Genomic DNA, 22,541 nt, shown 5'->3' with positions numbered 1-22,541 from the left:
TTTTTCATTTGAAGAATTTCATCAAATTTAGTGTTTAACACAAATTATTAGCATATTAATAAGTCTTTTGGTGGCCTAATCAAGGAGCTCATACATTTGCAGATTTTCATAATTATCTGGGATTCCTGTATATCTCTTGCCATTTAATTGACATTTAAGCTACTAGAGACCTGGGGTACCAGGCAATATGAAGTTGCTTCCCTTCTCAAAATTAAGACAACATTTCACTTCAATGATTAAATCCAGAATTTCATTAGGCGATTGTACAGTAAGAGTTGAGGAGGTAAAGGAGGACCAATATTTTGTGAAGGGAACACACTTTGGGCTTAATTTATAAAGGTCATCTGACTCATGCCACTACAAAGTTAACTCTGTACTTAATTGATTGCTTTGCAATCTTAAACATGGTTATGACTGCTGAAGTGACGGTATAGTTACTTACCAAAGTCTTTGGCAATATGCAAGTTCCAACTTAATATTAAGTTGGGTCTATAGGTAACAAATTATTTAGTTTTCATATGGAAATATTCTTATTTTACACAGTTCCCACCATTTATTTAAGAATGAGAAAAATATTTCTGATGTCCCATTAATTTTTTTTAAATATCTGAGAGCTTACTTTAAAGAGAAAAAACAGGCTAGCGTATTCACATTTTATAATATACAATTTTAATAGAATGTGCAATTCCATTACTCCACACGTCCTTGTGGGGGTCATCTTCATCTATCATTACTGTTAGAAAAGATTTTGCTCAGCGAACAAGGACTACATGGTTAAGGTAAACCGATCAATTCTCAAAATATTCTGAGCTTATACCATACAAATATAATGCTACATTCTTTGATCTCTGCAGGTCTTTTTGCAACTGTACTACAAACTCAGCAGTAAAGACCGATCACTTCAAGTATGGTTCTTCCATGAAGAGATTTCAGAGTTTTGAAGCAGCCCATAAGTTTAAAAGTAAAAAGGCTTGTTTCCTTAGGTTACTTCCACAACACAAAAATCACCAGAAATTAAGAACCACTGATGTGAGTAAACAGAAAAGTAGTGTGGCACATGGATTCCAGAAAGTACAACAGAATAAGGGATTGACACATAGATTATCAGAAAAAGCATAGAGCACACAGTTCTTCCTTACATGCACTGCTGTTTCTTGGTAGCTTCAAATATAATAAACAGATTTACAATAGGCTGATGTGTAATGATTAAGGATACAGTTTCCATCTTGCACAAAGATATATTCTTTAAGGGAAAGGTGGAACAACCTATTTATTTTCCAGTGCTTATGAATCACCTAAATATTGCCCCACCACAGGCAAGAGGATTGATATGCTTCTCTAATCAACCTCTACTGCTACAAATTAATCAGCAATTAAAAAAATATTAAAAAGTAAATCACCACATTTTTCATTTATTTTACACTAGGTCTTTGAACAAGTTATTTGCTAAGAAAACATGAGGAAGAAAGTGAGTGACACTGACACGCACCCACAGAAGTGTTTTGTCACCAAGATCAACATATAGCTACAAACTGTCCCATCCACTAACTCAAGCACATCAAGAAGCTACAGCTTTCCACTGCCATTGGAATAGTCACTTTCACAAAACAACCCAACCCAACAGACAATGGAAAGACTCCCACTAACTTCAATGGGCTTTAACTCAAGTCCAGTCCTTTCCTAAATCATAAGCAAGAGCAGCAGAAAAATATATTCTGTTCCTATCCCAGACAAAATCCCAAAAGAGTAACGCCTTTGCCATATTGCAGCAGGGTAGACTCTTAAGAGGCTGTCACACAGACATACCAAAAGTCAGAGAGCCCCTGCTGGTGACAAAAACAGGGCTAGCCATAATTGCATAACCAATGTTCCAAGAGTCCCTGCACCTGTCTCCAGGAGAGCCATCACAAAGGGTTCTCAGACACTGCTGGAGAAATTGCAAGAAAACAAACATCTGTTCAACCCCACACTCGCTACACTTGAGTTTAGCTCCCACTAAAGCAGCTGTTTCAGGAGGGTTTGCACCCCCCACACAGCCAGTTGCCAAGTTGCTCCTTATACAGCTTACAGTCCGTCCAAGATTGTATACTCTCTTTGGCACTTATTAAAAAACCTTGATGAAGAGTGGTAGAATTTTGTAATAATCTCAAAAAGCAATACATATTTTAGAAGATGCAGTGTACAGTGGAAACAGCTTCAAAAGAATGCATAAAAGAGCTGACGTTACAGGACAATATATTATTAAATGGAATAATAAACAGAGCACAAGAAAGAACAAGGTGATGTTTAAATTCTGATTTGAGTTTTGTCGCTGACCAAAATTCTGCAAAAAATTACAATTTTCAGAAAAAAAAAGTTATACCCAAACTTCTCTACTCTAGGGAGTTCACTGGTAGTGAGACAGGGTATTAGATCATCTAGCCAGTATTTATCTTTAACTGAGTAAAGTATTTTTAATGTATATTTCATAGAAGTTACTTACCATTTCTTGTAGTCTAAGAAACCCTGGCAACACATTTGCCTCCATTTCCCTCAACTGCTCTGCTTTATCCAGCACCTTTTAACAAACAAGGATATTATACAATCAGCTTTATTCTGCCCTTATATGTGGAATTTAAAAAACAAAACAAAAAAAATTTTCTAGTCCAAATGATGGAGCCACATTTCACCCATATCTTTGGACGGCAAAGAAAGCTACTTAAGCAATAAGACGCGAACAGAGCAAGTCTGGGGGATAACTGTTTAAAGGGTGATGGCAGCAGCCTTAGCAGTTCAGCCATCCAAGAAAAATGATAACCCCCTAGAAACCAACATTGTCATGTCTTACTGCAGTGATGAAGTGGAAATGCATAAGTGACTTATCTGAGTATTATTCATAAAGCCATGACATCAGTAACGGCAAATTAAAAGCTCCATTTTTATCCAGCATTATGTTACTTCAAAGGATTTAAATATCCCACACATTATTAGGATATTACATGAATGTTTATTATAAAATATTTTTTTCCACCAAGATTACCTTTTACTAATAAATGTGTTTGAAAAAATTAAGCAGTACCTCAATTTAGCTATCCTTCTGAGTTAATAAAGAGATACTCCTGGGGAAATTCTGCACATCTGAGGATGCACAGAATTCCTCTGTCTCCCATAATTTTGTATTTTCCCACATAAAATCTATTCTGCATAAGATGTGCTGCAGTTCTGCCTTCTGCCCACCAGAGGCCACTGGGGCACCAGAACAGCCAGCTGCCTTCATGCTGGCTGTTCTAGCGCCACAGTGGCCTCTGGTGGGCAAAAGGCAGAACTGCAGCACATCGTATGCAAAATGAATTTTATGTGGGAAAATACAAAAATTCTATGCTCAGTGCTGCAGAATTCCCGCAGCAGAAGCTCATCACATCACCTGCCCACAGAGTGAGGTTAGGACAGAGTGGGGCACACAGGGCTGCTGGGGGGGGAAGGGTGTCAGACTGGGGTTCAGAAGGGCTAGTTAGGGGGACAGTCTGGAGAATGGGCTCAGCAGCTAGTGAGGTGATAGCGTTGAGCCTGGGGACGGGGAAGGGAGGCTACCAAGACCCGGAGGGGGATGAGGAATGCAGGGACAGGGCAAATGTGCCTAACAATGGAAGAGGCTTGGGGTCAGCCAGAGTCTGCATGGGGGAGGCATTCCAACACCCTAACAACCCCTCCTCACCCCCAAAGAAAAACCTCCCACCGATACCCAACACCCACCAGGTTCACTCCAAGCTCTTTCCCTCACCCTCAGCTCCTCTGTTACCCCTGACTCCCCCAACCCTTTGCACTGCTTCTGACAGAGGTAGGAAATTCAATTAAATTACAATACAGAACTGTATTACACAAAGTTCTGTATTAATATTCCTAGTAAGAAATCTATTTGTCAAGTTACCAAAATAAGTGAAACAACGCGGAGTCCTTACGGTACCTTAGAGACTAACAAATCGAAAGCTTATGCCCAAATAAATGTGTTAGTTTCAAAGTGCCACAAGGACTCCACATTGTTTTTGCCGATACAGACTAACAGGTTACCACTCTGAAACCTGTTAAAAATAACTGAAACGAGCATGATTACATTGTGTTATTTTGACAAATAAAAATGCAGAATTTTCAAAATTTTTGGCACAGAATTCCCCCAGGAGTAAAGAGTTTGAGTTTCTTCTGTGATAATGTATCCCGGCCTAAAAAATTATGTCCATAGATTTACAAGATTCTTTGTATTATTACGTGGAAGCCCAATACTGCTCCAAGAAATAACTAAAAAAAAACAAACAACCCACATCTTTGGTAACTATTAGTAAATATCAACTTTTTAAATGAGGACAATTGTATATAAACAATTACAATATTTTATATCCTGAAGAGAGAAATGGAGGCCTTACTCAGAGTGAAAATACTGCTGGTTATAATTCTTTAAAGAATTCTTAAGTTTAACACAGTTACTACCTTGATTGAAGAATAAAAGAGGGAAAAATATGAATTTAACTATTGATATCCAAGTTGATTATTTCTTTTGGATTATTGTTGCTGTAATGATATTACAGATCTGTAGGGGACTGTAAGATTCTGTTCTCATTAATGGGTTTATTTTTTTTTTCAAAAAAATTTGGTTTTGATTTTTTTTTCCCAAACCATTGAAAGGCATGAATCTTCATTGCTCATGGTAGAAGAGCACTAGGTAGAAAATTAAGGAATGTCAAATTAAAAAAAAAAAAAAAAGCTATTTCAGGATCTCACAATACTGGGATGGACATGATACAGCAGTACCCCAGTTGCAAAGGCTCATGTTATTGGAATCTGTTTTATTCAGGTAGTAAAGATTACATTATCCCAAGATTTCAGAGTGAAGTCTGTGATTGGACCAGAACTCAAGATATCTGTTCTGGGAAACCTGAACTGCTAAAGTTTAATCAGAATTCCTTATAGAGGGAATGCATGTATTTTTAACTCACTAGATATTCACTAGTGTTCCTTTAACAAATTCCCATGTAACTGTTAAGAGTTTAGCATCAAGTTCTAAAAACTTGAATTAAGCATGTGTTAAGCCACTGTTTTCCATAGGCTGCTAGTGTAGAGACCATGGCATATCATGTTGACCAACACTGTCTCACTGTTTACTTGTACTCCCCATCTGTCTGTATCCATGTCTCTCTCATCCTATACTTAGATTGTAAGCTCCTTTGAGAAGGGACCAGCTTTTCGTTCCATGTTTGTACAGTGCCTAGCGCAACAGGTTCCTGGTCTATGACCAGGGCTCCTAGGTGACACTGTAATACAAATAATTAATAATAAAGTGGGAAGCAAACAAATTGGAATGTCTTTGTCCAAATTGGTTGGTTTGGCTTTTTCAGTTATGACTAAGCAATGTATAGCTTCTAACAATGCACAGCTAGGGTCCAGTCACTGAAAAGATGTATAAACAAATCTCCAAGTCACTTTCTATATGGCCCCTTTCACCATAATACATACCCAAACGCTAACATCCCAAACTGACTTAATAAACTATCAATCAGAGGGGTAGCCGTGTTTGCTGCTTTTACAGACCCAGACTAAGAGTCCTGTGGCACCTTACAGACTAACAGACGTATTGGAGCATGAGCTTTCGTGGGTGAATACCCACTTCGTCGGATGCATGAGTTGTCATACATCCGACGAAGTGGGTATTCACCCACAAAAGCTCATGCTCCAATACGTCTGTTAGTCTGTAAAGTGCCACAGGACTGTTTGCTGCTTAAACTATTAATGAAAATATTAAGCGTTGTCTATTATACTGAAGAGATTCCCTCTTCACAAACTTATTTTTTTCTGGCACAGTAGTACACAACTAAAAAAAAAAAGTAAACATGTCAGACTGTTTTTTGTTGTAGCAGATAATATATAATGATGACATAGCCAGTTATATGCTAACAGTTGTTGGTGCACCTCTAGTCGCTCATCACCCACACAAATACCAACAAATACCAACAGCCTATAAATGCAGATGTTATGAAGCCGACCAATAAGCAAAATAGAATAACTTTTGCTAGATATTTTAGCTTTCTTTTAAAAAAAATTCTACAATTTCACTGTTAAATCACATTATAAAGAACAACACTAATTCTAAATGTAAGAATAAATACAAGTCATACCATCTTTCAAAGAGGTAGAACAAATTATTTTGTCTTCATACTCAGTACCTGTTCTTGGATTAAAAACATTTAGAAGTCTTTGCCTGAGAGCAACCATTTATCTTAATTTTCTCTGACTTAATTAGGGCCGAAGTATTTTAAATTATTTACCCCAGAAATGAAATAGAATAAAATTAAAATTAGTTTTGCCAGTTTATGCTACCAGTATACAGTTCTTTCATCAATCTCAATTTAAACCATCCTTTAATAAATCCAGAGGTGGCAGGTTAATTCCCATAAATTGATTTCCACCCCAATTCCTGTCTGTTTCCATGAACAACAGAGTTGAAACATGCTAATTTAACACTTAATTCTTCTCATCTAGCAACATTTTACCCAATACAATTGATCATTTCACAGTATTTAATGCCCTGTCTTCCAACATCAATTTTCAACTAACTTCTAATATTCTGAGGGACAGTAATGCTAAATAAAATGTAAAATGTTCCTACAGATATTAAAATCAAGCATTTTCCCCTCTCTAAGTCATATACCAATATGAAAGCAATGGTGTTTTGTAAAATTCCCTGGAACATTATTTCAATCTTACAATCTTGTTGAAGAATACTCATTTTACTTTTGTAGCTATCTATTAAAAAAGTTCTGACTAACCTTCCATGTTCTTTAAATATTCAAACTTTATTCAAAACACTCCTGTATAAAGCTACAAGATATTAATGCAGTCACTAAACAGAATATGAACTTCATCAACTCAATATTGTATGTATTTTGAAAAAATATTTAGCTGTGCCTGCAAAATTACATAAAGATGTTTAAACACGCTTGTTTACTTCTTCTTTACTTGACTTCAAGTGCACACAAACACCACACAACTGGTTAGAGGGAATATTTTATAAAAAAAAAAAGTCTTCCAGTGGCATCAAACTTGCAATCTGAACACCTTCAATTTTAATCACATGGTCAATTTGGCCTCCTTTAACAAATCTTTAGTTCCTTTTTTCCCCCAAAGAAAATACATTCTGGAGAGTGTGTCCACTATTTATATTATTTCAAGTTCTCCGCTACTACAACTATGCTTTATGCATTATTTTTCACTTGGAATACAACTATAGTCTTCCTGCTGGACTTCTTCCTCCACCCACTGTTCACATGATCTACAACATTTTGTCAAATTAACTTTTCATTGCTCTACTTTTCTCCACCCTGGCTGCCTTTAAAAGGTAAGAACTGAGTTTTAAATCCTGCTACTGAAGATTGAAGTTTTATGAAAGCTCAACAGCCAACTTTTTATAAGGGAACTAATCAGCATGACCTCTAGATTAAACCTGTGCTAGCCTAGCTACCCTCTCCACTTGGGTACTCCACATGTAGCTTCCCCTAGTCGGTTTCTTTCTAGTAGAACTATCTCCCAAAAGAGATTTGTGAGGTTGACTCTCTACCTCATTATAAATCAACTCAGTTTTCTCTTCTGGCAACCTTTATTTGTTAAAATTTGTAGTTAACTATTTAGCAAAATCTACTATTAGTATTTGCACGTGAATAGTTTTATAAAAACAGGCATATAGAGCCTGAGCAAACCCCAGTGAAATCCACTGAAAGAATCTCATTAATTTCAATTATCTTTGAATCAGGCTCATACAGTACAATACAGAAATCCTATAGAAATTGATGAGCAACACCTATATTTTCATACATAAAGGAACTCTGATAAATACATTTTAGCAAAACAAAAATAGGAGAAACATGAAAGTTACATTACTTACAATATATACCGTTTGATTCTGTAGATCTTGAGTAATAATTTCTTGCTTAAACAGACGTACAAAGTCATTAAACGTGTCACAGGGCACATGAGAACCATGTTTATTTTCAGATGAAAGGCTCTGTAACTGGGTCAAAATTTCCTCTAAAAGCAGCCTTGAAGTAAAGCATTCAACACAGTTCACAAACACATGAGGAAGCTAAAAAATGAGAAAAGACAGACAATCTAATTTAGTTACATTGAAAGAAAATACAAATGATAAAAAAATCATCCAAATGGTTAAAAAAAATCAGAGCTCAATATTCTAATTTCCTTGCTCCCCAAAACAGACATAGGAATAAACTGCATCGCCATCAACAGGACCCAGTATTTACAGAAATAGGATCAATAAAGGATTATCATATCTGTAGCAATTCAAAATTTTACATACCACAAAGGGCAAGTAAACAGATTTTTAACCATATTATCTTGTGACAGAGTTACTAATATGAAACATTCAGTGTAAATTATGGTTATATTTAAAAAACCCTCTCTTCAGAATAACTCACAAGAAGAAAAACCAAGATATATTTTTGATCAAAAACACTTTTTTAAATGTATTACACATTACTGGGTCAAAAGCATCGGACTCAGGCTGGGTCTCAGACTTCCATTTGACAGTAAAGTTTCATGTCAAACAAAAAAATTATCAAGGATTTAGTTTAAATAGGAAAAAAATATTTGGAAAACAACTTCCACATACACTCGAGACAAGATGTTGATCTATACTTCCAATGCACTGTCAGGAGCATGCACCCATGATTTATCTGTGAAAATGAGCTGATGATTGGAAGCATTACATATAGCGTGATGTGTATTCAAAGACATTCCTGCCATGAGCTTGTACTGTGGCAATAACTGTGCTTCACTATTTCAGGTTTCCATCTCCTCACTTCATTTCTCAAATCAACTTCTGCAACATTTTTCATTAACAGAAGCCCTGAGATCACCTTACAGCATTATTTATATTGACGTTTCAAGGCTGTTATGCTACAATTTAGATTTATCAGTTTGTTTTGGGTTGCAGGTCTGTGTGAACACGGTACACAACTCTTACTTCTTCTGTGTGCTAAGTCCTGTGTAGTCAAAGCATTGAAATACATAAGATTCTTATTTCCGTAAGGTTATCTGCATATTTAACTCCTTTCAAAGTGGATTATAAAAACGACGACTTTTTTATTTTGTTATTTAAATTATAAGAAGTTATTTTAAAAAATAAGTCTGTTTAAAATGAAATGTGAATTTAAAACAAAATATGTAAAGGCCTAAACTTAATATTTCTTAAAACATTTAAATAAAAAATAAAATATTCTGAACCCATGAGCCTTTATGAAAGACTGCTTTTCTATATAAAGAAAGAATCAGGGGGAAAACATCTAACTTTTGTAGCTTCATAAATGTAGCACAATAGGTCAGTCTATTAGGTATATTATTTTTCTAGGCCGACCTGAAATAATCAGTTTAATTCACTGACTACCATTAAGCCCTCTGTTCAATAAATCATTTAGTAGTAAATGTGAAACATATTTTGACTAGAAAAGTTTATGTATACAAAACTTTTAAGATTTTGTTTAATAAAAAATAAGTTTTATATGCTGTTGTGTGTTTAATTAAACTCCATTTACCATCCTAATTCAGCTTGATAGAAATCATGAGCAAAAAGTTAATTATCTAGTAAATAAGCAATAAATCATTCACCATTTGCTAACATACTAAAATGTACAATTAATAAGATTCTGAAAATATTAAGATATATAACTTGTTAAATAAATGTAGTTACAGCTTACCCTCTTAGGTAGCAAAAAGGAGTACCAAATGTAGTGTTAAGGCTCTATTTGATTGTAAATCAACATGGTTATATCAACCAATGAGAATGCACCTCTCTTTAGAAAATAACTGAAGTACAAATGGAAAAGCTGATTAAAATAGATTTAAATTGAGGCTTTGCACTGGACAATTTAAATCAATCCACCTGGACTCCAAGACTGGTCAGAAGAATGAAACTGACCAATTAGAGAGAGAGCACGATCTATGTACAAACTTCACCGGAACACATGCCCCCAATTGTATGAAAACCCAGAGCTCTCCTTATTTTGTTTACAGCAGAAGAGTTCAAGTTTTGTGACTTCACCCACTGCTTCAGCCATTACTTTTTTGGGGTGAGGGGGGGCGGTGAGATCTCAGCACTAAAGAGAGCTTTAAAATAAGAAAAAAAAGGGGGGGTGATTTTACTGCTACTTCTAAGTAAAATTTCAGGCCTGTCAATTTTGGCAGTATCTTTTTAATATTCAAAAGCTAAGGTTATCTGCCTTAATGGAACAACAATATTGGTTCCATTTTTATTATTCCATCTGTCACTCACATGTATGTAAGGAAAGAAAGGTTAATTGTGTAGCAACTGTAGCTCTTAAAATAGGTTGTTGACATAGAACCTCACTCTTCAAGAAATATATGTTGTTGTTCTTCACTGAACATCAAAACCTTCTGGAAAGCAGTAGTCACTAGGACACACACATTCCTTGCAGAACCAAACCTCTCATGCAAGGTTATATATAGAAGCCCCGGTACTGAGATCATTACAGTCGTTCCACTTAATTAGAACCCATATCAAAGGCTCAGTGGATGTGGGAAAGTGTGGATACATGCCGACAATCTATTCAAACAATGTTTAGTAGGAAGCATCCTTATTTCTTTCTTTGAATATTGTAAAGAAGAGCTTCACTCATGGGAGATTAAGTAGCGCCTCACTCATGGGAGATTAAGTAGCAGTAACCAACACTCAAAGGAGAATTTGTTTAAGACAATTTAAAGCACTGTTCTCACAAGCTTCACGAAGATCTAGTTGTCACGTCAAGTGACTGATGTCTAAGTGTATGGTTTCAACTCAACATAGCCGTCCTGCATGATTTAGCAACATAGATATTCTTCACACAAGCTGTAGAGGCTAGTTTGGACCTAATGGAACATGTTCTAAGTCCCTCACGTATGGAGACCCCCACAAGGACCTGCCAGCAAGTTAAAAAATTATGGGCTGGATGAATGGACGGTAAGGTGGATAGAAAACTGGCTAGATGGTCGGGCTCAACTGGTAGTGATCAATGGTTCCATGTCTAGTTGGCAGCCGGTATCAAGTGGAGTGCCCCAAGGATCGGTGCTGGGGCCGGTTTTGCTCAATATCTTCATTAACGATCTGGAGGATGGTGTGGACTGCACCCTCAGCAAGTTTGCAGATGACACTAAACTGGGAGGAGTGGTTGATACGCTGGAGGGTAATGATAGGATACAGAGGGACCTAGACAAATTAGAGGATTGGGCCAAAAGAAATATGATGAGGTTCAATAAGGACAAGTGCAGAGTCCTGCACTTAGGACGGAAGAATCCCATGCACTGCTACAGATTAGGGACCGAATGGCTGGGCAGGAGTTCTGCAGAAAAGGACCTAGGGGTTACGGTGGACGAAAAGCTGAATATGAGTTAACAGTGTGCCCTTGTTGCCAAGAAGGCTAATGGCATTTTGGGTTGTATAAGTAGGGGCATTTCCAGCAGATCGAGGGATGTGATCATTCCCCTCTATTCAGCACTGGTGAGGCCTCATTTGGAGTACTGTGTCCAGTTTTGGGCCCCACACTACAAGAAGGATGTGGATAAATTGGAGAGAGTCCAGCGGAGGGCAACAAAAATGATTAGGGGGCTGGAGCACATGACTTATGAGGAGAGGCTGAGGGAACTGGGATTGTCTAGTCTGCAGAAGAGAAGAATGAGGGGGGATTTGATAGCTGCTTTCAACTACCTGAAAGGGGGTTCCAAAGAGGATGGATCTAGACTGTTCTCAGTGGTAGAAGATGACAGAACAAGGAGTAATGGTCTCAAGTTGCAGAGGGGGAGGTTTAGGTTGGACATTAGGAAAAACTTTTTCACTAGTAGGGTGGTGAAGAACTGGAATGGGTTATCTAGGGAGGTGGTGGAATCTCCTTCCTTAGAGGTTTTTAAGGTCAGGCTTGACAAAGCCCTGGCTGGGATGATTTAGTTGGGTTTGGTCCTGCTTTGAGCAGGGGGTTGGACTAGATGACCTCCTGAGGTCCCTTCCAACCCTTAGATTCTATGATTCTATAAGGATGTAATGTTACCTATAGAAAAACTTTGTCCACTTCAGCATACCGAGGCAGAGGCCTTCTCTTGGACTTATCCTAAATAGGGATGTAAATATAGTTTTAAAAGATAACTGTTTAAACTATTAAAATTATATCATTTAACCGGTTAACCAATTAAAGGGAGAGGGGCTGCAGCTGCTCCGGCACCACCATCAATGCAACAAATTCACATGGTTAAGTGCGCAAACAGGATGCAATTTTTAGCCAAACCAAACCAAAACAAAAAAGTCATGTAAAGGAAGAGGGGAATCAATAAAATAAAAGGTAAAAAGCCAACAAGGTGGATACAGTTAGGTTGGCCTAGCTCTAAGACTCTCAAAGCTCATATTTTATATGACATCTTATTTACCTTATCACATTGCTCAAATCAGACCTTAAACATGTGTAACAACTCACGACAGCAGGTTTGCAAAATGAGCTTTCAGTTATGGCAGTCTATTGGGAAGTTAAATAATACATCAAGGTCCAATATTTAAGCTTTATACATCTGCTATCTTGCAAGAAGTCTACATCTACCTTAAATTCTAACACCCAACTAATACTGATTTCCATATTCAAACAGGAAATAACATTTGAAACCGAAAACTGAAGGTTTATGATTCAATTAATCATAATTTAGATTACATTATTGAAGTCAGTATTATCCATATTTTTATTGTCCCATAAATAAGTCAACAACATGCCACTACGACTTCAAGACATTTCGTTAATTTTAAAAAAATCATTCTAACTCACTCTGCTAGCTGTGCACATAGCTAACCAGTGTAACTGCACATCAGGGCACACTGATTTAAATATAAGGGATTAAAACCATCAATTTTAATTAGGGCTGTCCATTAATCACAGTTAACTCACGCAATTAACTCAAAAAATTTAATTGTGATTAATCGCAGCTTTATTAGCACTCTTAAACAACAGAATACCAATTGAAATTTATTAAATATTTTGGATGTTTTTCTACATTTTCAAATATATTGATTTTAATTATCACACATAATACAAAGTATACAGTGATCTCTCTCTATTATTTTTATTACAAACATCCAAAAATATTTATATAAATGGTATTCTATTGTTTAATTGCATGATCGCAGTTAATTTTAATGGGTTTTTTTTAAATTGCTTGACAGCCCTAATTTTAATCATGAATTAAATCAGTGAACAGGAAAAACTTGATTTAAATTATTTATTTTAATCTTGTTTTGCATTTGTACTTTAGTAATTTCCTACAGAGAGATTCACTCATTTTAGTTGGTGTATTTGGGTACTTCCCAAATATACCAGGAGGATATGCACTTGCGCTTGCTCTCGCTCTTTATTTATTTAAACAATTATATGGCTTCGCACGAGTTATTCAGATTCTTAATTTTTACTTTTGTAAATTATGTTAGAAAATGGTGAATGATGATACATTTCTGATTACCAGATGATTAATTTGTTACTCATATACAGTACAGGACCTAATGAAATGGTGCCTTGAACAAGATCAGGACTTCTAGGCATATGTAGGGAGCCAGGGTGGCTTCCCTCCGAGCCTAAGGGTAAACAGCCACTCTCTCAACCGGAGTGGGCGGGGCCAGGCCAAGCTTGTTCCGCCCCCCGGAAGGGGCGGGGTGGAACAGGAAGTACAAAGGGCGGGGCCCTTAGCTCAGTGAGGGCAGCACCAGGGAGGGAGGCAGATGCAGACTGCACGCTGCTCCCTTCGGACCTTGCTGCCACCCCAAGGGAGGCCCTGGACCAGGGGAAACCTGAGCTGGAGGAAGGACTGGGCTCACCAGGACTGCCTGCCGCCGAGTACCCCGAGAAACTGGAAGAGCCTGAGCCAGGGGGAGAGCTTGAGCTGCCAGCAGCGGTCTACCCGGGGGAACTGGAGGAACTGGGTCCCGACAGCGCCACAGGCTCCTGCCGGCGCCCCCCCTGCCTGAGGGGCGCGCCACAGGCTCCTGCCGGCGCCCCCCCTGCCTGAGGGGCGCGCCACAGACTCCTGCCGGCGCCCCCCCTGCCTGAGGGGCGCGCCACAGATGTTCACCGGTGTTCCCCCTGCCCCTGATTCTCCGAGACCGGGCGGGGCTCAAGCCGGCCAGGGAAAGAGTAGCTCACCATCGCCCCTAGCGGTGGTAAGCCAGGCGACACAACTTACAGCATCATTGTAATACAAATAGCCAATAACTGGTAGCATTTTGGGATTAGTATTTGTAACATGCATACAAATACAGTTTTATAAGCAAATAAAATGGATTGAAAGGTGAATTTTTCAGCTCAAAAAAGTGAGCTGTAAATGATTCTCAGATCAGTGAGTGTTGTCTTTGCTCCAGTCAGTCCAGACAGCCATCTTAGTTTACCAGTCCTCACTTAAAAAAAAAAAAAAAAAATCCAAGTATTTTTGTTTGCTTGTTTTTTTAATTTCAAGCCAGGCTGATTATGATCAACACTAGCCCTTTATTAATGACCATTCACCCACCTTTCTATACTGGACCCACCAACTCCAGAACATTTTCTTTTATCAATTTTGAATATTATGAGTTTATTCTATTTTAATTTGCATTATGTTGTGCAGCATCCTTGATGAGAAAGAAGGTGTTTTATGTGGCAGTCAAGCAATAAGTGGAAGAGATACTGTAAGAATAACAGACAAGAAATAGGAGCAAAATAAGTTGTTCTTGCAATTTTCCACCAAATTGAAAGTAGCTAGTTTGGGAACTTTTTTTAACTTCTCATTGGCTCAAAGTGTCTTATGAATTCCATAAGAATTTATTCTTACCTCTAATGTTTCTAGAAGAGTTTGCATCACATAGGTCTTGCCACTAGATGTATGTCCGTAGATAAAGATGGATGGGAAGCTAAAATGCTGACGCTAGGAAAAAAAAGTTTAAAAATTTTAATATCTAACATTCTCTTTATTTCTGAGATTTAGAGAACTTTGGCTCATCTAGTTTGCTGCCAGAAGAAAGCTTTGTTTTAAATTAAGAGACTCAAATACAGAACACTCATTAAGATGCAACATGGTATTTTATCACTTTGATTCTATGGTCCTCCAAACCTGAGAGCAGGGTTCAAAAAAGTCCCTAAAGCCACCACTGAAACTCCCAGATCATTAAGGCTATCTCTTCATTAGGCAAAGGGTGTGTTCTTAACTCAAGTTAGCTAAACTGAGGTAAAATTCTAGTGAAGACAAGGCAGTTGGTTGGCTTTACTTCAATCTGTTAACTCGTAAGAAAATTACAACTGGGATTTTAACTCAAGTTAGCTAACCTGAGTTAGATCATGTCTTCTCTAGGGACAAAAAAGTGTTCTGGATTCTGCCACCCTTACTCATGTTGAGTAGTAGCTTACTTGTCAAGATGTCCCACTGATAATGATGGCACTAATTGCAGAGTACTATTCAACATGTGTAAAGATGTCAGACTCTGGCCCTTAAGGGTACATCTACACCGCAAAAAACAAGATCTACAGCCTCAGGCTCATACTACGGCACTAAAAATCATAGAATCAGATGTGTTGGAGTGGAAGGGTCCTCAGGAAGTCATCTAGTCCGGTCCCCTGCACTCAAGGCAGGACTAATTATCTAGACCAGGGGTCGGCAACCTACGGCAGACATGCTGATTTTGAGTGGCACGCTGCTACCTGCCACGGTCCCGGCCCCCAGCCCCACCACCCACTGCTCTCCCCTGAGGTGGCAGGAGGCAGAAGCTTGGTCCTGCGGCAGCCAAGCCTCCCCACTTCCTCGCTTCTTTCCCCACGGTGCTGCTTTCCTGCCCCTCCTCCTCTCCTTCCCTGCGCCGATCAGCTGATGGCCCTTGCAAGAGGGAGGGGGAAGAGTGGCAGAGTGCTCGTTGCTCCATAGAGGAGGCAGAGAAGAGGTAGGGACAGGGCTTTGGGAAAGGGGGTGGAATAGGGCATATCCCTTCCAGCCCCCTGCCATGAGCCGCTCAGGGCAGGGGGCTGGGAGCATCCCCAAGAGCCAAGCACCCCAGCCCACTGCCCTGACCCTTGAATCCCCCCCTACACCCAGCCTTCTGCCCTGCATCCCCCACGCCCCCCAGCCCTCTGCCCTGACCCCTGAACCCCCACCCCCAGCCTTCTGCCCTGCATCCCTCACCCCCTGCCCTGACCCTGAACCCCACATACACCCAGCCTTCTGCCCTACACCCCCCCCAGCCCTCTGCCCTGATCCCTGAACCCCACACACATATCCAGCCTTCTGCCCTATACCTCCCACACCCCCACTGCCCTGACCACTGAACCCCCCCCCCTCCACTGTCCTCTGCCCTGACCCCTGAACCCCCCCCCCCCAAGGTCTGGGGTCCCGGTCCCTTGCCAGCCGGCGTCCCGGCCACAGGCCCCACTCAGCCCACTGCCGGCCTAGGTGAACAGAACCCCAGGTTGGCAGCGAGCTGAGCAGGCTGGCGGCGTAAGATCAGAATTTTAAATTTAATTTTAAAGGAAGCTTCTTAAACATTTTAAAAACCTTATTTACTTTACATACAACAATAGTTTAGTTATATAATATAGACCAGGGGTCGGCAACCTTTCAGAAGTGCAGTGCTGAGTCTTCATTTATTCACTCTAATTTAAGATTTCGCGTGCCAGTAATACATTTTAACAAGGTCTCTTTCTATAAGTCTATAATATATAACTAAACTATTGTTGTATGTAAAGTAAATAAGGTTTTTAAAATGTGTAAGAAGCTTCATTTAAAATTAAATTAAAATGTAGAACCCCCGGACCAGTGACCAGGACCCGGGCAGTGTGAGTGCCACTGAAAAATCAGCTTGCGTGCCGCCTTCGGCATCCATGTCATAGGTTGCCTTCCCCTGATATAGACTTATAGAAAGAGACCTTCTAAAAACGTTAAAATGTATTACTGGCATGCGAAACAGAGTGAAAAAATGAAGACTCGGCACACCGCTTCTGAAAGGTTGCCAGCCCCTGACCTAGACCATCCCTGACAGGTGTTTGTCTAACCTGCTCTTAAAAATCTCCAATGATGGGGAATAGCAGTTTAGATGTTCCCTGTTGGGCCGGAGCTCAGGTCCTATCCCTTTTCCAGGTTGCAGAGCCCAAGCAGGAAAGTCTGCACTGTTATTTTTAGCACTGTAGCATGATTCCAAGTCTGTAGACCCAGGCTCTGAGTCTTACTATGCATTTGGGGTGGGGAGGGGTTTGGCAGTGTAGATATACTGTCTTTTAGACTCAAAAAACTGAATATCAACTTCCACCCTCCTGATATTTTCTATAATGGAAAGCAGTTAATTAAGGCTTACAACTCAAAAAAAAAAGTGTAATTTCTCAAATTATGTAGTGATAAATACAAGTTACGAAAGGGCTAAGATTGAAGATATTGGAACATGGGAGGAGAAAGAGAAGGACAGAGAGGGGGCAAGCATCCTCACCCATAATACCTAAAACCATGGTTGTTACCCAGTATTCATGCTATATTTCTCAAGGTAAACTTTATCAAATTATAAATAAATAATTGTAAGGGCTAATAAAAATTTATATCTAAAGTTCTGCTATTGTTTCACAAAGCCTGAGTAGCCATTTTTGCGGCTGCTGCTATTTAAAATTTTACCCAAACCATATAAGTATTTTAGGAGCCTAAATCACTTACATGCTTTGAAAATTTTACCCTCCTATTAAAACCTATGTCCCTATGATTAAAAGGATAACCCAAAGCAGTTTAATTGAATAAAAAAGAGGAAGTGGGGGGAAATTAAAAAAATAAAATAAAAATGAGAGAATTGGGATTAGAGGGGAAAGACTGGAAGCAAATACAATTCATTCTGAAGATATATTTATTTTTTTAATCAAAAATGTGCCCATTGTAGCTTTAAGGCAGCTGTACATATTTAAAATTAACTAAGACACCCAAACTGACAAAGTTAACAGAGAAAACATCTTCTGAATAACTATGAAACTAAATGCACTCAGGTCATGACTTCAAAACATGTGCCTGAGTAAAGGTAAGTCTTCAATATGTTCTGAAGGCAATGCTTGAAAAATTCACTCTCCAGTGGCAAGCAGGAAGCTTACCCTGGAAAGCATTGGAATGCCTAAGCCATAAAGATTCTTCAGAATTTAAGCTTTGGTTTAAAAACAAATTAGGCTTCCAGACTTTATAGCTACAATAAATACATCAAAATCCAGTATTTAAGCTTTATAAATATACTACACCTTGTAAAAATCAAATGCAGTACCAGACAAACTATCAACATCAATTTACATATTAACTGAATGTAAATTGATACCATGCTGCCTTCCCAGAGTCTGCAGACAAACAGCTCCATTGCCTTTGCCACTGCAATAGCTTTCCCAAGCACCAGTAGAGTAAAAATAAACACGTCTCTGGTCAGTTTTATAGCAGCTATTCCAGAGCTTTATGGGCAGCAATGAAATTATCAAGAATCATGTTTCATGTTGTTTCTGTTGGGAAAACTACCAGCACAACAGCAGAGACAGGTACCAGAGTTATCCATACAGGAGGGCCACCCAAGAAAAGCTGAGTTGTGAGAGGAGTAGAGAGGCAAGGATCTTTCCTATCACCACCTCACAGCAGCTAAGAATGACTGGTAGCGGAAAGCCAACTAACAGCAGCCAGGAGGGGAAAAAATAGCTATAAAGCTCCCTCTTGCTCACAGCAGCTAGAGCACAGGTAGGCAACCTATGGCACGCGTGCCAAAGGCGGCATGCAAGCTGATTTTCAGTGGCACTCACACTGCCCGGGTCCTGGCCACTGGTCCCGGGTGGCTCTGCATTTTAATTTAATTTTAAATGAAGTTTCTTAAACATTTTAAAAACCTTATTTACTTTACATACAATAGTTTAGTTATAGATTAGAGACTTCTAGCAAGAGACCTTCTAAAAACATTAAAATTATTACTGGCACGCAAAACCTTAAATCAGAGTGAATAAATGAAGACTCGGCAGACCACTTCTGAAATGTTGCCGACCCAGAAGATCTTGTGTTTTCAAATTTATCAGACAAAATCTCAAATTACAATGTAAACAGCTAGCCTAGCTCAGAGTAATAATACATTTAAGTTTGTTTTCAGCCTGTCCATCAAAACAAACATCTTAGTAGAACATCTATAATCTACCCAAATACACAATATAGAACGAGCTACCTCTCCAAATATTGACAACAGTGATGACACTTGGGATTCTCGACAGGGCACCATACTTTCCAAGTGAAGCAAGGTAGCTTCAGGATACTCTGGATGTTCGAAATTAGGCATTTTGAGTCAAGTTTCTGTCATCAGTCATTTAACTGCATATGCATGTCACCTTCCAAGAAGCAAAAAGAATCAAAGCGATGACCTGGAAAATAAAATGTTGTTATTTTTTCATATGTGGGGAAATAAAAGTAAACTAAATAAGAGGTGACAATCTCTTCTTATAATCAGACTTTGTAACCAATGGCAATGATGATTAGTTACTTATATCGTGGTAGAACCCAAAGACCGCATTCAGAACTGGGGCCCAATAGTGCCGGGCATTATACAGAAATAGAAATAAAAAAGAGAATAACTGCCCTCAAAGGTTTACAACTTACAGACACAAACAAAAGGGAAGGAGTGGATACAACAAATAAGCAATGAATATGCTGTCACAACTTTGCTAGTTACATGGATTGCAGTTAGTTTTTACTTTTTTTTTTTTTTTAGGGTAAAGATAGGAAGGAAAGAAGTAGGGAAAAGAAAAGAAACAGTCTCAGCTGGTCATCTGCTTAGCCATGATTAGCAAAATGAGATTAGTAAGCATCACGGCTGAGACCAGCCTTAAAGAAGGATATGAAAGATAAAATAGTGGCTCTTCAGATATTCATCAGGGAGTTTTCCTTAAGCATAAGGGGCAGCATGGCAGCATGGCAGCAAGCATAGAGGTGTTTAAGCAAGCAGCTGATTGGTGGGTGATAAGGGATGGGAACACTTGCAGAGTAAAAGCAGGGGCTGACATCAGAATAGATTACTAAATCAGTTAGGAGATGGGGCTAAGTTATGAAGAAACTTAAAAAGGTAACAATAAGAAACATATATTTGATGTGGAAGTCAATGGGGAGCAGGTGGACACCTCAAAGAGGGATTCAATGTGATCAGAATGACAAACCAGAAAAATGATCTTTAATCTGAATAGACTTGAGGAAAGCAAAAGTTACAGCAGTCAAGTCAGGATGAGGGTTTGACGAGTCTTCACTTAGTAGAGAGAGAGAGAAAAGGCTAGATTTTAAAGATTTTATTTTTTTAAGACAAGATAAAAAACACAATGGCCCAGTCAAAGATGACACCTAAAAGCTATACTACCTAAGTAACAGGGAGAATAGTGGTGTTGTCTACTCTGATAAAGAAAATGCCCAGATGGGAGAACCTGAAAAAAAAAAAGAAAATTTAAAAAGATGACTGGACATCCAGGAAGAGATGTCAGAAAAACAAGCTGAAATAGGACTAGATGATGCAAGAGACCTCATTAGATGAGAGGTAGACCTGTGTGTTATCAACGTAAAGATGGTACACCAAGTGCTTTACAAACATTAAAATACCCACAGGAGGCAAATCTTTTTATGCATATTGTACAAAGAAAGAAAGAAAGAAGAACATCCCTCTCCTTGGACTGGAAGGAGGAGAACCAAACAGTCCTGATTCTCAAGGTTTGCCACCCATTTCTTCTGCATGGAAAAAACCGTATCATTGTGTGAAAGTGCATCTTGACATCACACTATTTGTGCTGCCATATCATGACATCGCATTAGTGCCCGAGAACAATACAATCACCTTATTTTGCCACCTCCCAAAGGCACTACATTATACCCCACACAGGATTCAGAATAGGCCCAGGACTCACCAAACAACCCTGCCTATCAAGACTTTGCTGCAAGCTTTGAGGTAGGCAGCTACTTTACCAATGCCACAGATATACTCTCCCCCTCAACTCCAGAGGAAGGAATTCAACCGTGTACCTCTGCTCCCGCCAGCACCCTGACATTGTCAGCGCAGGTGGAAATCGCAGGGGCACCTGGCTGTAGCCATTACTCCCCACACCTTTGCAGCAGGTAGGAACCCGGCCCAGACCCACCCCCAGCACTAAGGGGGAGGGGCGGAGTTTGCATGAAAACATCCCTCAGCTCTGCCAACACTTCAGCCCAACAGCCGGCGGAAAGCGGCTGGAACGGGCAATCCCGCCAGCGGCCACCCCAGCTCCGTACCCCTGCGCGCCAGGACTTCGCCCCACAACTGCCCCCTCACGCCGAGCCCGCCCCAGCCGCGCCAGGACGTGGGGGCCCCTCGCCCACCCGCCCCCAGGACACGGCTGCGTTCGGGAGGATCCTGCCCCTCCCCTTCTGGCTCCTTCAGCGGCGGAGCAGCCCTGACGCTCGCTGAGCCGGGGCCCAGGCAGGATGCACGCGCACTCCCGCCTCAGAGCCGGACACTCACCCGCACCCGACACGCCGCCTTGCCTGGCGCTGACTCCGAACCGAGCGCCGGCCCTTGCGCAGGCGCACCTTGCTCCCATGGTCCCCGGAATGCGCACGTGCCAACTGTGCGCACATGCGCGTTAGGAAATTGAAGTCTCCCAGCATCGGCGCCCATATTGTGCCCATACCCGAGGTTAAGGGCGGGATTGTGCCTCCTAGGCCTGGGCGGCGCTGAAGGGAGGAGGCGGAGCGGCCCGCGGGTTGGCAGGTGCGGGGGTGGGACGGGGAAGACCGGGGCGGTGGAGGTGGCAGCAGAGGGGGCTGGGCTAGGGGAAGAGGCGGAGCAGCCGCAAGGGAGAAGGAGCCGCCGGGGGGTGGCAGAGATGGGGATGCGGGGAGATGAGGAGCAGCCGGGGGGTGGCAGATGGGATGGGGGCAGCTGAGCGGGAGCACCCAGGTGGTGGCAGATGGGATGGGGGTAGAGGGGGAGCAACCCGGGAGTGGTGGATGAGGAAAGACGGAGCAGCCGGGCGGTGGAGGGGAAGCAGCTGGGGGATGAAAGCTGGAGATGGGATGGGGGATAGAGGGGAGCAGCAGGGGGATGGAGGAAGAGCAGCTGGGGGTGGCAGAGGAGGATGGGATGAAATGGGGGAAGACTGAGCAGCCGGGGAGTGGAGGGGGAGCAAGGGAGCAGCCAGGGGGGGGGAGATGGGGAGCAGCTAGGGAGTGGAGGGGGAGCAGCTGAGTGATGACTGATGGGATGCGGGAAGATGGGGAGCAGCCCAAAGGGTGGTGCACAGGATGAGGAAAGATGGGGAGCAGCCTCTGGTTAGCAGATGGGGATGGGATGGGGAAGACAGGGAGCAGCCTGGGAGGCTTCTCAGCATTTTCACACAACCTCTCTGAGTGATTGATTAAATTTTCCTTATATCACCAGTCTGGAGGAGAGAGATAGAGTTTTGAACCCACTATTTGTAAAGGCTGGTGCTGGGCCTAGGGGATCAGACAGAGTCCAGGGCTGTGTCGGGACTCAGGCC

The 22,541-nt window shown here is 40.7% G+C and overlaps 1 protein-coding gene across 7 annotated transcripts in view; it reads right to left on the bottom strand.

The window, feature by feature from the left end:
- The window catches only part of ORC5 (origin recognition complex subunit 5), a 130,272-nt gene extending 108,628 nt beyond the window's left edge, over positions 1–21,644 (bottom strand). For 6 of the 7 annotated variants that reach the window (XM_039517391.1, XM_039517411.1, XM_039517404.1 and 3 more), the window contains exons 1-5: positions 21,524–21,644; positions 19,220–19,412; positions 14,857–14,949; positions 7,907–8,104; positions 2,483–2,557 (exon numbers count right to left, since the gene is read on the bottom strand). In XM_039517391.1, the coding sequence (XP_039373325.1) occupies positions 2,483–2,557; positions 7,907–8,104; positions 14,857–14,949; positions 19,220–19,330 (477 nt within the window). In that variant the 5' untranslated portion in view covers positions 19,331–19,412; positions 21,524–21,644. Of the gene's footprint in view, positions 1–2,482; positions 2,558–7,906; positions 8,105–14,856; positions 14,950–19,219; positions 19,413–21,381; positions 21,499–21,523 lie in introns of those variants that run through there. The other variant, XM_039517396.1, reaches the window with a different exon arrangement.
- Positions 21,645–22,541: the final 897 nt, after the last annotated feature.

This window comes from Mauremys reevesii, linkage group 1 (genome assembly GCF_016161935.1).
Source record: "Mauremys reevesii isolate NIE-2019 linkage group 1, ASM1616193v1, whole genome shotgun sequence".
NCBI classification, from domain to species: Eukaryota; Metazoa; Chordata; order Testudines; family Geoemydidae; genus Mauremys; species Mauremys reevesii.
Note: the sequence above shows the minus strand (reverse complement) of the source record. Positions and strands in the feature narration are given on the sequence as shown.